Source organism: Arxiozyma heterogenica (assembly GCF_036370985.1).
Source record: "Arxiozyma heterogenica strain weizmannii chromosome Unknown scaffold_5, whole genome shotgun sequence".
NCBI lineage: Eukaryota > Fungi > Ascomycota > Saccharomycetes > Saccharomycetales > Saccharomycetaceae > Arxiozyma > Arxiozyma heterogenica.
In genome coordinates, this window is record NW_027042658.1 from 1,470,670 (window position 1) to 1,487,872 (window position 17,203).

A 17,203-nucleotide genomic window follows, 5' to 3' on the forward strand; every position below is an offset into this window, starting at 1 on the left:
AACAATCAATGATTGATATTTCAAATTGTGTATTTATTGTTTCGACGTAAGGATTCAATACCAAATATTTTATTAACATTCATTTTAGATTAATGTAATAAAATAATATAAACTTATAATATGATATGGGTGGCACTATAAGTTGTTCTTGTATTACTTGCTTTATTCTATTTTATATACTTAATATACATATATAACTAATATACATTAAAACACATTTTATTTTAACTCTTCTTTTATATACTGTTATAAAATTTTCAGTTATTGGGTACAAAAAATCTAGATTATTACATACATCTATAAACTCATTTCAACAGATTTGGTCGAATATGTTTTGGTAGATATTTGTTTATTTTACCAGGTAACTGTAAGGAAACTGGTTTTAAACGTTATATTTTACTTCAGCAGTTTGGCTTTACGTTGAACAACATAAAATTTTAAATGAAGAAATTCGATCAAAAAACAATAAAACTTAACCGTAAATGATGGCTAGTAATTTTTTGAATATGCTTCTTTTTCAAGATATTCTTGAAATGCAATTTTAAAATACTATTTAGTATGCCTATATAATATTCCATGTAGCAGCTTGACTATTTTTGGCTAGGTTTGATCAGAATAACCTTGATCTTTTTTTTTTCAAAAAAAGTAAATAAAAAAATAATAAAGATGAAAGATTTTAAATGCATTTTTTGCAAGACTTGGTTTCCTCATTAGAGTTTTACAAGAAGAAAATAATGATTTAATTTACACATAATCTATCAAAAACAACTAATCATTACATCTTTCATAAATATTTAAAATGCTTTTTGCAATAATCCTTACTTGTTCTTTATCATGATTTTCGATAGATTCTGAAGAAATCCCCAACCATGAGGTTATAAAATCAAGCGGCTCCTCTAATGTCTCCAATGTTGTTTTTATTTTTTCCAAGGTATATTCAGTAGATTGTAATAATGGCAATTTAAGAACCTTATCTTTTTCTGGAATATTTTCTGGAGTTAATACCTCTTCACAAATTGAGTTTATTATTTTCTTATCTTCAGCAACATCTACTTTTGCACCATAAATGATTTCTTTAACATAGTATTTTATTAAATATGTAATGGTTTCTTCATTTTCAAAATTATTTAATAACGCTTGGAGATAAAATAGCACAGACTTATAGTCAAAGATATTGAAATCATATCTTTTAGTAAATCCATATGGTGACAAACGACTTCTCACGACAAAGATGGAATGTAGCCACGTTAATAGATATCTTATATTATTACAGTAGCTTGCAATCTCATCACTTTTGAAGGTTCTTTCCTTTACAAAATTTTTATATTCATCATTCAGCCAGAGGGTTTTCACTATTTTTAATATCTTAACATTACCTTCGTAAACGTATTTATAAGATTTTTCTAGTAATTTGAAAGGCAAAGGATTACTAGTTAAACTACAAGTCATAAAAACTTTCAGTTTTCTCTTATCTTTAATATTGTCAATTTCTTCTACAGTTTTTACTAAATAATCTTCCACCCACGATGCTGATAAATGAATATTCTGTAATAAAATCCACATATCAGAATATGCATTTTGATTAATCTCCATTTCTATGATTTGTGTATTTTCAATGGAACCCAATGGAATAGTTATTAATTTTTTATTATTCATGTGTGCCAAACGTTCAAACTCAATTGATCCGTCCTCATTAAGTCCATTGGCCATAATTATTGGACAATCGCTAGAATGAAACAATAAATCAGTAAGATTATCTTCCGGACCAAATAATGATTGGAATTCATAAAATATTTCCATGAACTTCCTGTCCCTAAAAAGTTTGATTAAATTAGATATTTCCCTATTATGATAATAATTATCATAAGTAATTTTATCTGACAGATTAAAAGTGTCTTCTTCCTGACTGGCAAAGCATTTTAAAATTTTTAATACAATTAGGGTGTTATTTGCGTCAGAAGTATTGTCAATGTAAGTCAAATATAACAAACTTGCTAAAATTTTTTGTGATATCTTGTCAAAGTTTACTGAAAGCATTGAATAGATATTTCTATACAAAAGCTTTATTAAATTATCCATATTTTTATTTATATCTGCCGATTCCTTACATTCTGGATGAGCAAAGATTGATTCAAATATTTGCATAAATTGTTCTATCGGTATGTTAAAGAACCAACTCAAAGAACTAAACTGCTTTATAATTGCAAAAATTCTGGTACAATGTCCTGCAAGTGGAGCATATTTCTCGGTAGTTTTATTATATGTGGCAATCAATTTATCAGTTTCTTTGACTTTATTTTCAATATTTTGTGACTCATGTTTGATATTCTCTAGAGTATTAATTAAATCATTACTATCTAATATATTCCCTTCGGAATCATTTAAGGTTTCTAGTAAGTCTTTTTCCAAATTTCTTAATCGAACTTTATATTTACTATTAATGCTATTCAATTCTTCCTTCTTATGTAGTAATTCTGGACTTTCCTTCATTAGTGTAAGACGAAGAGATTGTATTTCAACACTTCCTTCAGTAATAGCAAAGTTAATTTTCCGAACTCTTGTTCTAACAAAATTTGAAATCTTCGCATGAGGATCACGGGAACAAATAAACAATTGAAACTCTGGCGACACGTCAATATCCTTACTTGCAATATTTACGATAGTTCTACCTGAGACAACTTGATATTCTTTAGACAATATACTATTTAATGCTGGATCATAAAATTCACCATCTTCAATAATAGTAACACTTCCAAACTTGATAGAATTTTCCAATCTTTTTAAATAATTGGGTTCTAAAAAGCTAATAACAACTAGCTTGGTACCAAAATGTTTTTTTAGAACATCCATAATTACTCCAACTGGATCAATAAAATATGGTATTAATCCATGATTATTAATCAATAAACAAAAATTTTCTAAATAAAAATCGTTGTTTGGTAATCCATTTTCTATCCATAATGTTTTTTCATCAATTTTCACATTGCTGTCTATAAAATTATAACTAATAGAATATTCCAAAGAACATTTACTCATCAAATTAAACAATGAATGAAGCATTATATTTCTTTGTTTTTCATCTAATAGCCCAAAATATGAGAAATATATTGCAGTGATTAAGCAATTTCCAATTAAAGCACGTTTATCTTTTGAAAATGAATTAACTGAATATAACCACCGATCCTTTTCCAAACTAAGACTGCTTATCAAAAGTCTGGAGCGTTCTAGATTGCCTTTAACACGTTCCATTTCTGTTTTAATGACCTCTACATCCCTTATCAAACTGCTATATTTTTGCTTGGATAATTCAACATCAGCTTTTAAATCCTCTACCATTTCCTCCGCAGCTAGAAGACGTGCTTTAGCTGTCAGCATTTCTTGTTTTGTATGTTTTGCTTCTTCTTGTAAAGGAATGACATTCTTTAAAACATTTGCATATTTGGCTTGTGCATATAACCATTGGTACAGTGGTCCACACGCTTTGCTGGCACGATTTACTGAAGAAAAATTAAAGCTTTCATTAGATAAATATTTATTTTCTAGTATATTTCTTGTGTTATTATTCATCATTTTCGTTGCATCATAATGAACAATTTCATATACGAAGTCATCTTTTCTCAAAAAGACTTGAATATCTTTCCATGAATCAAATTTATAACCTAATAAAAAACAAACAGCTTCTAATACAACTTTTATAATATTAGGTGGCTTATTCATGGATTTTAATTCTGTAAGGTGTTGTTTTTTAATATTACTAACACCTAGTCTTGCCGATTCAACTATAGGCTGAATTTCTCTAAGATCTTTTTGAATTTCTTCGTGCCTCCTTATTGTCTGTTCTTCATGTACAACAAGGATTTGCCTTATCTCTTCTGTTGCTTCTTGTTTCCTTTCGGATTCATTTTGTTGATATAATAATGTATCTAAAGTTTTTCGAGCCTCTCTTTCTTTAGTTTCTAAAATCTTTTGCTTTTTGGATAAAAGTTCTTGCATTTCTTTCATTTTAAGAACGGATTCATTCAATTTATTTAAACCGTTAGTAATAAATCTTTGGTTATCATCCAAAGTCTGATATTCCCTCATAAATATATTTTTAAATATATCTATACAATCCAGGTAATAACAGGGTGATAGTTCATATTGCTTGACCATTTTGAAAAAGTCTATATCAAAATGTATCATAATGTTAATTAATATTTCATACATAGAGGATGGATTTTGTGGTAAAATCCAATACTTGCTTTTTTCAACATTTTTAAAATCAAATATGTTAACTGGAACTTGAGTCAAAATTTTTCGTGCAATACTATATTGAACAGGAATATCCCATGGACCAATCCAGTCTATAACACAACGGTTAAATAGCGCAGGTGAATTCATTTTGTTGTCCTTATATGGATCTGAAACTGTAAAAAATATGTGCAAATTTTTGGAAATTTGATTTACAAACCATTTGTAAGCTTCATCCTTACTACTGTTTAATCTTCCGAACGAATTCATTTTCTGTTCTAAAGATATTTCTAACTTTGAAAGCTCCTCCCCATAAAATAGATCTGGAATATCAGAATTTGTCAGTAAATAATTTATTCTTTCTAAAAATGCTGCATCCAGCATATTTGACTCATCAATTAGTAAGCAAAGTTCCTGTTCATCTATTGACACTTTTAGTAAAACATCCCTTAAAAAAGCGTCAAATGAAGTTAATGTAAAATCCTTTGTAATATAAGGTTGCATGATATGAATACCATTCATCCAGGCAACAAATTTAATCATCGTCGTTTTACCTATTTTATTAGGACCTACTAGCATTCCATGACCTTGGTTCTGCCTTAAGATCCTATCAATTCGTAACATATGATCTATCATAGCATCATAAATAACAATATTACCTATTCTCTCTTCCTCACAAAAAATATCAAATTTTTGAGTTACTAGGTGTATCAACTCTTTCTTAGATATTTGAATGTATTCTGCACTAAACCATTTAGAATAGAAGAAATCATCAAATATATTTTCTGAGAAGTCAACAGTAACAAAAGTTCTCGTTATAACATCCTGAAGATTAGAAAAAAATATAGTTTTGTGTTCAATAGAAACAAGCCTGTCAGAAAATATTCTTATTGCTTCGTGAGCCCAAAGTTTTACAATTGAAAGAAAATTTTGTCTGGGACCATTAAGCATACCGAATAGTAATCCTTTGATCCATCTAGTTAGTTCTCGAGGTGTTACAATGTAATGAATGTATTTTTCTTCAGAAAAACTTTTAATATACATATAATATAAGTCAATAGATGCATCTGTAAAATCTTTTGAGTACATTTTTAGACTTGGAACCATTTCAAATAAAGCATTAAAATATACGTTATAGATATGTTTTAAAGATGACTTTGCTGGATAGTTGCAAAAGACAATACCCGCATGCCGAGAAAATTGTGAAGTTAACATGCTTCTACCAGAGTAATAAGGAGGATTACACGCGCCAATAAAATGTACATTCTTTAAAAATATCCACTTATTATCCAAACCTCTCCAAAAGCCTCCTTTTTCAATAAGTTGCCTTAAAAATAATATAACAGGTTGAGAATCATATTTATCCACTTTAGGAAGATTAATCTCATCAAAGAAAAATACTATTTCCTTTTCATTATTCCTTGGGTATAATATGTACCCATCACCGTCAGGTATGTATATTAAATGACGATTAAAAAGAGAAACTAAATCAGTTATTGATGTTTCTTTTGAAAAATTCATCGACACTAAATCATATTTATCATGTGCATGTAATACCTTATTAATTATCATAGTTTTACCAACCCCAGCTGGACCACAAAATATAAGTGGTATTTTAGAAACTAAAAAATCCAAAATGAGTTCAGAGTGGTAAATTGTATCTCTTGTAGTAATTACAAGATCAGATCTATCAAAACTCTTTACATTTAACTTTGTAGAAGGAATATCATAAGGTACTAAAGTCAATTCATCATTTAGCTTCTTAAAGACCATATTATCAACATCTGTGTCCAATAAAAAATGTTTAGATAAAATTTCTTTATACTCATTCAAATCTTTCTTTTCATATTCATCGGTAAAAATAGTTATCAAAAGTTGATATATTCGTTTACTAAGAATATTTTTTATGAACTCAGAATCCTTTTGTTCAAGTAGAGAACCAAAAGATATTAGAAATGATACAATACCAGCCACTAAAGCATTATCTGTACTACAAATATTATCCTTGAATACGCTGGTCCAATTTTGAGTTGTTTTGTTTAATTGTTCCCACAGAGTATAAGGTAGTATGTCCCTAATCACCTGTGTTATGTCATTAAAAAAAGTACTTGACAAAACATTATCCTCAACCAATTGCTGCATTTTCGAAAAGAGTTTATTAATAAATATATCATATTTAGAAATTATGGTATCACCAACCCATATTAGACTACATCTGGATATAGTTGCTAGTGTAGCAAAATGTAATGTGTCTGTTTCAAAAAGTAAGTGGATATTTGGAGCTATTGGAATTCTCTCACCATTGGGTAATGTTAAAAGCTTGTTATCATCAAGAACACTATTAATAGTTTCTGCATACTCTGAATCAATTCTACCATCAAACACAATCCAGACGTCTTCTTTTTTTGCACCATTTTGCAAACATGCATAACAATTTCTCACTATTTGTGTGAATACACCATCTTGCCATTCTAGAGTTGCCATGTTCAACGAGCCATATAATTCGTCTTTTGATAAAACCTTGGTATCAATTATATATACTTTATTATAAGTATCATTTATTCTTTTTATAACTTTTAAGGTTGTGCGCCATATTGTACTTTTACCACATCCGGCTTTTCCCAATAAAATTATTGCCTGTTGCGTTTTTTGTAAATCATATAATTGTTGGCATTTGATTAAGAAATCCGCAGAAGGTTTCTTGTATTCTTCAAAAAGGACTTTTTCAAATATTTCTTGGTGTTCCATTACATTATCAGAAAGAACATCACTGAAACTAATTGTTTCATATTTGTAAAAAAGTTGACTATCAGTATCATTCAAAACTGGAAGAATAATTCTTCTTGTTGATTTTACAAGGGCATTCTTCAAGGTATAATTGTATTTATATTTCTTACAGGTCATCAAAATTCTTTTTATGGTACGAAGCCCAAAATCATAATGTAATTGCTTGCTACAATTATTTTTTAGTAGCATAATAAAATTGAGGAAACTGTTAGACAAATTATTGTCTGGAATAAAACCTTGAGTATCTAATATACCATTGATAATTTCAAGTTCATGAGGAGCATAATATGAAAACTCCTTGAACATATTTTTTAAAATCTCTGGTAACTTGGATCGACCTTCATAATCTGGATTTAACGTAATAAAAATACCTGTAGATCTCTGAATACATATAGATTTTGTTTTTAAAGCAACATAATTCCTTTTGAAATATAAAGAATCTTGGATTAAACGTATATTACTTGTCACAGAACTTAAAACATTTTCGTTAAGTCTATTAAACTCATCGAAGCAACTCCATGCACCAACTTGAGCAATCCCAAATATTAATCTTGAAATCACAGAAAAGGTATATGTTTCATCACAATTAAATACAGCAACAACTTTACCTACATTTTGCCCCAACATTTTTATACTTTCTGTTTTTCCTGTACCAGCGGGACCAAATAAACACGCTCCATAACCTTGACCTCTTGATTCCATTAAGAAAATAGAACATTGGATTAAATTTTTAGTATAGATAAGTCTTTCAGGAATACCGATGTATTCCATCCCATAATTTACTGTATATGAGCCATGAGAAAACATCAGATAAGTTTTGTTAGAAGTATCATCATTCACAAAGTACATTCTATGGATATACTTCCACTTAATAGACGACATGAACTTTTTTTCATTTTCTAATAATGTAGTTGTAGTAAAAATATAATACAGCACCTCAACAAGTATATTCTCTCTTTTTCTTTTGATAATCATGTCTACAGAATCTGAGTTATTAATTTCTACTTGTAACTTTTCTTTCAAACATTTTAAGTTCTTTAGAATATTTGTTATATCAGACTTCTCGGATGCTAAATCAATTACTTTTGTCATATATATCTGAAAAGATACTAATAAAATCTGAAATGGATATATATCAATTAGATCACAAATTTGAGTACCTTTAAATAATTTATTCGAACAACTTTTAATATTGCTTAATAAGCTTTTACTTATTTGTTGTTCTAATTGGGTCAACCACTGAGAAGGAGCTTCATATGTAGATATGTTTATTGTATTTTCTATACTGAAAGACTCACCTTCAACAGATTTAACACCATAGATAATTTCATCCTTACTCTCAATATTGGAAATAGACCCAAACATCTTTTGCATGTATTTAGATACTGTTTCTATTGAATTAGTAGACCCAAGTATTTTTAATAATTCATCATTTCCCAAAAAATAAAACCTTGGATATTGTTCCCTGTAAGTTTCTAGAAAATCATTTAGCGAGTTACGTATAGAAACTAATACATCAAGTATTTTTGAGAGTGATAGATGAAAATTAGGAATAGAGGAAATATCAATTAGATGCTTTAGAGAGAGTGCTCTTTTGAGTAAATTTTTCATATCTGTAGAAACATAATGGAATCGAGACTCTTCTTGAGGTAGCAACTCTTTTATTTTATTATTTTTTCCAAAAATGTCAAACATTGATAGCCACTTAAACTGGACATCACACCATGTTGATAAAATAATAGAAAGTAAACTTAATTTCTCTGTCAGGGCTGTACAACGGTTACTATATAATTTGAAATAAGTAGAATTTTTCATCGACAATAATTCACTCAAATCTTCATGGCATTGTCTTGCTGCTAAATCCCAATCATTTACAAGTATCATTCCAGTGTTATGCTCATTATACTGTAAGTTGATATGCAGCCAATGATTATCAATATTATTAAGTGCTTTTTCAATGACATATTCTTTTTGGGCATGTTCGATAATATTGTTGATTGTAGCTTTATGTGACTCTATCTTCAGAGCTAGTACATCATTTAAACTAAATTGATTATCCTCCACAAAAGATATATTAAAGTCACTCAAAGAAAGTTGCCTAAATATGTCACACCAGTGTCGTTGCTTTATGGCTGAATCTTTTAGCAGTGTAAGCTCTTCTTTTATCTTGAGAATATCAGAGAGTATCTGTTGAATATTATTATAAACCCTAGTGTTCTTAATAATAGATGAAAAATGGTTTAGTTCTTTTATACTTTTGGTACAAAATACTGATAAATCAGAGATAGAACACTTTTTCCAGGATGTTTGTAGGTATTCATTAAGTAGTCCATTTATTGCAGAGACTTTCTTCCAAATTTCTATATAATTGTTAATTTCAGATGTAGTACATTCTGTGTTGTCGACATATGATATGGGGTAAGAGAGTGCTTTTGCAGTTTTAAGAATAAGATTGCGATTTTCAATTACTTCACTTAGCTTGATTTCAATAGAATTAAGAACATTAATTATCAAATTCAACTCTTCTGAAACCATATTTAACTTAAAATCTTCCCAACTCCTCTCTAATTCTATTAAATTTTTAGACACATTATTAAAGTAAATATTCAAAAGTTCAGAGATAGCACCACGGTTATCTTTCAAATATTTTTGGTGTTTTTTCACAAGCTGATCCGTTGTACTAATATCAAACTCTACTTGGTTAAGAAATATGTGCTTTTTAGGAAATTTCACTTTATATATTTTGAAGATTTGTTCTATCGAAAGGAGTTCTTGAATTTTTGCTTTCCATATATCTTGCAAATGCCCACTTTTATCAGTAATCTCAACAAATTTCAATATTGTATGAATAGAAGATTGATCAATAGATATTGTTGAAAGTTCATCTATCTGCTTAAGAATGCAATCTCTTAAATTTTTAACATTTTCGTCATAAATTGGAAGTATCTTTTCAATAGTAAAATATATCCAATATCTTAATTTGTTTAAAACATTCTGATATGCCCTATCAGAATCGATTTTAAAAATGCCTACAATTTCACTTTCCTGTATTGTATTTTCAAAATCTTTTAATTTGTTGTGGAACATTTTCAAAACTTTGATAGATTCTGTAAAACTGCTAGACAAGTATTCTTGAAGGTAATATTCATTTATATCCCATAGAAACTCGTAACTCTTCCACTTCGTGAAATGTTTTTCACCAGCTATGCAATATTGGTCAATGGTACTATAAATAGTGGATAAGTCAGTAATAAGTGCCTCTATAATCTGTTTTTTCTTAAAGTATATTTTTTTACTATTTTTGCCATTAGATATTATTGGAATTGTTGTGCAAATGGATATAAACTTTTCTATTTTATGAAACCATAAGCTCTTGATATCATTTATTAATGGTTTGAAAGAGATTTCCCCATTATCTAGAGAGACCATAATAGTTTGGATCTCAAAGAAATTCAATGCAAAGTAGTCAGCCATTCTTTTTGTTAAAAGTTTAAATATATGCACATTTAATAAATCTACAAAACCTTTAACATTATTCCAGTCCTCTTCGAGTAATTCACTTGAGATATCTCGCAATTGATTAGTTAAAGAAGCAAAGTCTTCAATAATATTCTCACCATTTTTGTAAATTTCAAAATATTGAATTATATTTTGATCAGTCTGGACCAATCTATGATATCTATCAATAAGCTGCAATACAGCTCCGTCAAGAATTGAAATAAAGTTCATATCATAATTGTTATTATGCGTTGCCACGGTTAGGTCACGCCAAGAAATTGAAAGACCTTTTTTGAGAATAAACCATACTGAATCAATATCTTTTTGAAGCAAAGATAGCAAAAACTTAAACTTGGATAATTGCTTAAGAATATAAAAAAAGTTTTGAAGTGTTTCCTTCAAATGAATTGCAAGAGATGAAGCCGAGTTCACTTCAAGAAATTTGTGGACAGTTTCTGTTGGAATTTGAAAATTATAGTATAAAAAACTCTTAAGACCTTTATGATAGTTTATTAATTCAAAGTTAAAATTGACCTTCAATTGTAATTGTGATGCATCTTTCTTGCTTTCTTCATAAATTTTTAAAATAACAGTACTTTTTAAATCATTATGATATCCAGGTAAATTAGTAAGCCATGTATCGAGAAGTTTCTTGATCTCAGTTTCATGTTGTATATACTCACAATCTCTAGCAACGGTAGTGCTTTCAGGCAGGTATTTCCAATTTGGACCCAATAATGTCTCCATATTAGACGTGATAGAATTTACCTTATTATTGAAGGAAATATATTGAACAAGTACTGAGGATAGTTCAGCCAGTCCCAAATTTTGAAGAGATTGGATCATTGCCTCATTATACATGAGCTGGCTTTTTAAGGAAGTGATATTTGATTTCACTGAACTTAAAATTAAATGCTCTGTATCTTGCAATCTTAGTTTTAAGGATGGAAAATACGTAAGTAATGGTTTGTACCTAATAACTTCATCGAAAAGCTCATCAGAGGCTGAATTTGCTATCACATTATTATATCTTTCAATCAACTTGGTTTCTACTTGAAATAATCTTTCATTAAATTCTTTTATTGATGATGCTATTATAGCCTCTATGAAAATATCATTATTATTTAGGGATTTTATGGGTGTATATATCCAGTTAACGAGTTCCAAATTCTCTTCGTAAACATTTGCAAAAGCTTCAGAAAGAGAACATTCTTCAGCTTTAATATCTTTTATTGTGTCTAATCTTAGTCTTAATGCTTTGGTTATATGATTAAATTCAATGGGAATGGATAATTCTAAGTTTGATTTTCTTATCTTCTCTCTAATCTGTTGGATCATTTCCCTAGACATTGTATCCCATTGTGAACATATATCTAAAAGATATTCTCGGATTTCTATAAATTGTTGTAGTGAAATTTTAAAAATATTGGGACTAATTATGAATACATTTTCAAATATAAAGTTAGTCAGCATTTCCATAAAAGCTATAAAACGGGTAACTGGATAATCTGAGAAACGAAATCTTCGTAAAGATGATGATAACTTTATTAGGTAAGTTGTCAGTTGTTCTGTGTTCTTGACTGATTTAAGGTTTTCTACTTCTAAGTTTGTTAAAAAATCTAGAATTTTCGATACAGTGTGTAACCTAGACTGTATGTCCCAGTTAGCTAAAATTGGATCATTTAATTTTAGACGTTTTCCTTTAACTAAAATATCTATTATAACTTTATAACTGGTGGAATCCAATTCATTACAAGTTATAGTTAATATATTTTTATATTTTATCCATTCTTCAATTTCATCAGTCAGATTACTTGGTAATGGTGGTTCATAAGTTTTCAAAAATTGGCAATGTCGTATCCATTGGTTTAATGAATTTAATAAATTATTCAGAAATGATGAATCAATCAATAAATCCTCATTAATGTAATTTCGATATGTTTCTAATGTTGCACCTTTAGTAATTACATTTTTGATTGAATCATCTAATGATTCTGAAATTCGGAGTGATCCTATATTTGCATTAATATTATGAAAACGTTTAGATATTTCAAGTAATTTTTGTTTTGTATTTTCTACATATACTTGAGATAAGTTGTTTAGTTGAGATTTATTAGTAAAATAATCCAAAAGGGAACCAACCCCTTTTGAGAAAAGATTGCTTATCGTATCTATATTAACTTCTGTTGGAACTATTAGTATTTCTAACTGGGATTTTAGACTTTGTTCTAAATTCAGTGTAGTTTGAGTTTTTAAAAGTAAAATAATTGGATTCAATAGATTAAAAGAGTCAGAAGTCTTATTAGTGAAGAACTTTTCTGAAATATGATCATCTATTATTATTTTTTCAGTGTCACTGTCTAAACTTACACAAAGAATTGAATCAGCACACTTATCAGATAAAAACTTTTTAAAAAGATCTTTGTTTTCTTGAAAGAAACTATCATAAGATGTATCTTTTAATATTATATCATCACTTATGAGTCGTATAATATTGACACAATGCTGAACCAATTGATTCTCAAAGCCTTTTATACTCTCATCGCTATCCATTATTGTAATGATGTTAAATGGGATAGAAATTGTGTTAACAAATATAGTACTTTTTATTCTTATTATTTTTTCATTACCGGATATTAATATGATATACAAGAAGTATCTTGTTGTGGAGATAGCTATACTGTTATCGTTTTAAGCTTTTTTTTTTTATTTACTTGGAGATTAGTAAAGGATGTTCTCACATTTTATTTTTTCAGAATATATTATAAATACGGAATAAAAACAAGACAAATCCTGAAATATCTTTGTTAACCACTAATGAAAATTGTCAGAAAGGAAACTAGAAGTGCAATAAAAGCATCTTAAAAACATTTGAAAAGTGTCCCACGTGTTTAAAAGGTAATCAAACACTTTTTAAAATAATTTAAAGAAAATCAGTGTTCACTTTTCGCTAGAGAAATTTAAGAAATCAAACTTTCAGAATAGAAATAGAAACCTAGTAAGAATATAATTTAATTTTTTTGCATGGTTGAATAAGTAATAGGTTTTAAAAAAATTATATCGTTTGCTGTGCGTTTTATTAGATATAAATTAGATTGATAACGTTGTTATAATTAAAACTATATAATCTGGGTAGAACTGTACACTCTGTGTGTTTCATATTTTCTTGATTTTTGCCAGTAAAAGTGTTTTTCCATCTCGTTTTGCCTAGCAATTGATTATTTTTAGAGTACTTAAAAATAAAATCTTAAAAAGTTATAACCATATTTTAATTAGTTCACAATAAGATAATGCAATGTGTTGTTTTTATATAAATATAGTTGTTGTTAAGAGTTTAATGATCGTTTTAGGCCAAGTAAGTTGCAAGGTTTGTTTCGATAATTTACTCTTTATTAGGCAGAACTTATAGAAGTGTGACTTTATTGTAAAATATCTTGTATATTCACCATTGATTAATATACACAGAGTTCGTGGATAAAAATGTCATGTCCAAACATTAACTAAAATTCTATAAAAATATTTATATAATATTTGAAATATAGATTATATCAGCAGAATATACTATCATGGATTAGGTAGAGTTATTTGTAAAGAACTCCAGTATTGCCACTCAAGTTTACAACAAAGTTTTCATTATTTAAAAGAAATATTTTTTGGATTAATACATTTGGTTCCAATAACTAAACAGATTATAACTACTAAAATATATTGTGGTGCATTAATAGTAATGGTTTTTTTAAAACTCATGATATAATAAAATACCTCTATAAAACAGAACGAATTTCTTTATAAGAAGAAATAAATTTTTATCAAAGTAACTTATATAATGTTCAAAATTGATTGAAGTAAATTAATGAAAGACTGTAATTTGTTAGTCTCATGTTTGTTATCAAATTTACCTTAAAAAAACTAAAACTATAGATTAATGATTATAAAGAGGCTATTACGATCATACTGAAAAATATATAAACGATCTCTCGAACACTTTTACTAAAAATCTAGTGATATGTTCTATTAAACTATTATGTTCGTAATATACTTATAAATTTACTTAATCAAGATTCCAATTATTCATATCTTTTTCTTATAGATCCATTGATGATTGATAAAACTTTACCTGAAACTATTTTCATAAGTTCACTTGGAACACATACATATCGATATATGATTAAGTGTATCAGCACATTATCTCTAACGATTAGCTTTACTGTCTCTCGATACCATTTTCTGTTTATTATAGATAGGAAAAAAAATATAGGTTAAATATTCTCAACTTATTCTTAGAAAATAAAAATAAAAGAAAAAGAAAAAAAGAAAATATGTCTGAAAAATTTTAATAATACGGGAAGATTTTGAAATAAAACTAGTAAAAGCTTCCAAAATTCTTTGAAGTGATGGAGAGGTATTCAAAAGTATTGATATGCGTTTGGCCTATGTAATACCACAAACAACAATTAATAAACCGCTTTTACTTAGTTTATTCGGAAGAAGATTCTTGTTGATTTCTAATAGGTATTTTTACAAGATGTCAGAAGAAGCGAAAGTCCATGAAATTGCTCCTTCTACCAAGAGGCCATTGCCTTCACAAATGGGGTTGAATGCACAAAGAGTGAAGAAACAAAAGCTGAAAAAGTATAAGGCTAAAAAAGTAGATGCGACTTCACCTTTAGGTGTGTTACAATTTGAAATTGATGATCTATTGAGATCAAATGCATTAACTCGTGAGGAAGTTGAAAACGATATGAAAGCCATCCTAAATGACAAAACAGATGAAATCAAAAATAAGTATCATCGTGAAGTTTCCGATGTTAGAATTCTTAAATTAACTTCAAGTGGTGATGGTCTTGCCCTTATTGAGCATCCATTTGAAGATAAAAAGAAACAAGTTGCTATTATTCCGTTTGGGCTACCAGATGACGTAGTTAAGATCAAAGTGTATAAGACACACCCACACTATGTTGAGAGCGATCTTTTGGATGTTATTTCGAAGTCACCAATGAGAAGAGATGATCTAATCAGGGATAAATATTTTGGAAAATCTAGTGGGGATCAGTATGAATTTTTAACCTATGAGGATCAATTGTCTATAAAACGTGTGACTGTAGCCAATGCATATAAATATTTTGCACCAAGATTGATAGCTAACAATATGGTTCCAAAAGTAGGCACTACAGTAGCTTCCCCTTTGCAATACCATTACCGAACCAAAATTACACCACATTTTGATATGCCTAAGAAAGTAAGTCAATTACAAGTGAGGCCTCCATTAGGTTTTGGACAAAAAGGTAGACCTAAGTGGAGAAAAGATACTTTGGAGGTTGGTGGAAATGGTCCAATCTTAGACATTGAAGAATGCAAATTGGCAACCGATATTCTGAATATTGGTTTGACTAATGAGAGAAGACGTTTTGAACATGAATTTACTAAGTATAAGAAGGGTGCAACAATTTTATTGAGGGAGAATACTATTATTTTAGACCCAAGTAAACCAACTGAGGAACAGCTAGGTGAGGGATCCACCAATGCAGAGGGGAGGGTTAGTTATATTGAAATTAACGATACAGAACACAATGTTAAATTAGCCAAAACTTGTGTTACAAATACAAGACAAATTGTGACTGAATATATTGATGGATATATATTTCAATTTAGTGCTGGTGAATTTTTTCAGAATAATAATTCAATTCTACCTATTGTTACAAAATACGTAAGAGAAAATTTACAAATTCCAAATTCCAAGCCAGAAGATCCTAATTATTTGGTCGATGCATATTGTGGTTCAGGTTTGTTCAGTATATGTAGTTCCAAAGGTGTGAGCAAAGTAATTGGTGTAGAAATATCTGCTGATTCCGTTTCTTTTGCAGAGAAGAATGCCAAATCCAACGGTATTAAAAATTGTAAATTTATTGTTGGTAAAGCAGAAAAGTTATTCGAATCCATAGATACTCCAAATGAGAGAACATCTGTCATTTTGGACCCGCCAAGGAAAGGTTGTGATGAAGTGTTTTTGAAACAGCTATCAGATTATTATCCAGCAAGGATTGTGTATATTTCATGTAATGTTCATTCCCAAGCTAGAGATTTAGAATATTTTTTAAATGATACGAAGAATGGGAAGGATTATAAGTTCGAAAGTTTGAGAGGCTTTGATTTTTTTCCGCAAACACATCATGTTGAAAGTGTTGCCGTTTTATCTAGAGTATAGTAAAGGCCAGTATTTATTTTTTTTTTTTGTATATTAGTGTAATGTGAGATCAAGTGGGAAACTGTGGTGAAAAAGAGTAAGGTATACGTTATCTTCTAAAAAAATCTGTCAGGACCTATAATTCTTTATTATTATCAGATTGATAAATAGTAAGAAAAAACGTGTCTCAATTTCTTTTTAGATGATATTTCCTGAAGGACTGTTTCTAGAACTCCCTACACCACATAGAACCGAGATAAGCGGAAAAAAAGTACTCATATACCCATTCTTTACAGCTAAAGACAAAATACAATTGTTAAAGTTATTTGATAAGGAATACGGCTGTTTAGATAGTTCTACATTTCTATAGGTCCCAAGAATTATAGTTATTAGATATTAGATTTATTAGTAGAAAACAGTTTCTGTCAATATAGCTGAGAGCTCTAATTTTATTTTTTTTATTTTAGTTGATTTTTTATAAATCCATTCGTGTATTGTACTGTA

General features: G+C 28.7%; 2 protein-coding genes across 2 annotated transcripts; one reads left to right on the forward strand and one right to left on the reverse strand.

Moving 5' to 3' along the window:
- Positions 1-768: 768 nt before the first annotated feature.
- On the reverse strand, positions 769-13,068 carry DYN1 (dynein heavy chain; the record flags this gene model as incomplete). The annotated part of the gene is made up of 1 exon (XM_064860927.1): positions 769-13,068. One exon carries the CDS (start codon positions 13,066-13,068, stop codon positions 769-771), a length of 12,300 nt encoding a protein of 4,099 aa, XP_064717944.1.
- A 1,867-nt stretch (positions 13,069-14,935) lies between these two features.
- Positions 14,936-16,720, forward strand: TRM2 (tRNA (uracil(54)-C(5))-methyltransferase; the record flags this gene model as incomplete). The annotated part of the gene is made up of 1 exon (XM_064860928.1): positions 14,936-16,720. One exon carries the CDS (start codon positions 14,936-14,938, stop codon positions 16,718-16,720), a length of 1,785 nt encoding a protein of 594 aa, XP_064717945.1.
- Positions 16,721-17,203: the final 483 nt, after the last annotated feature.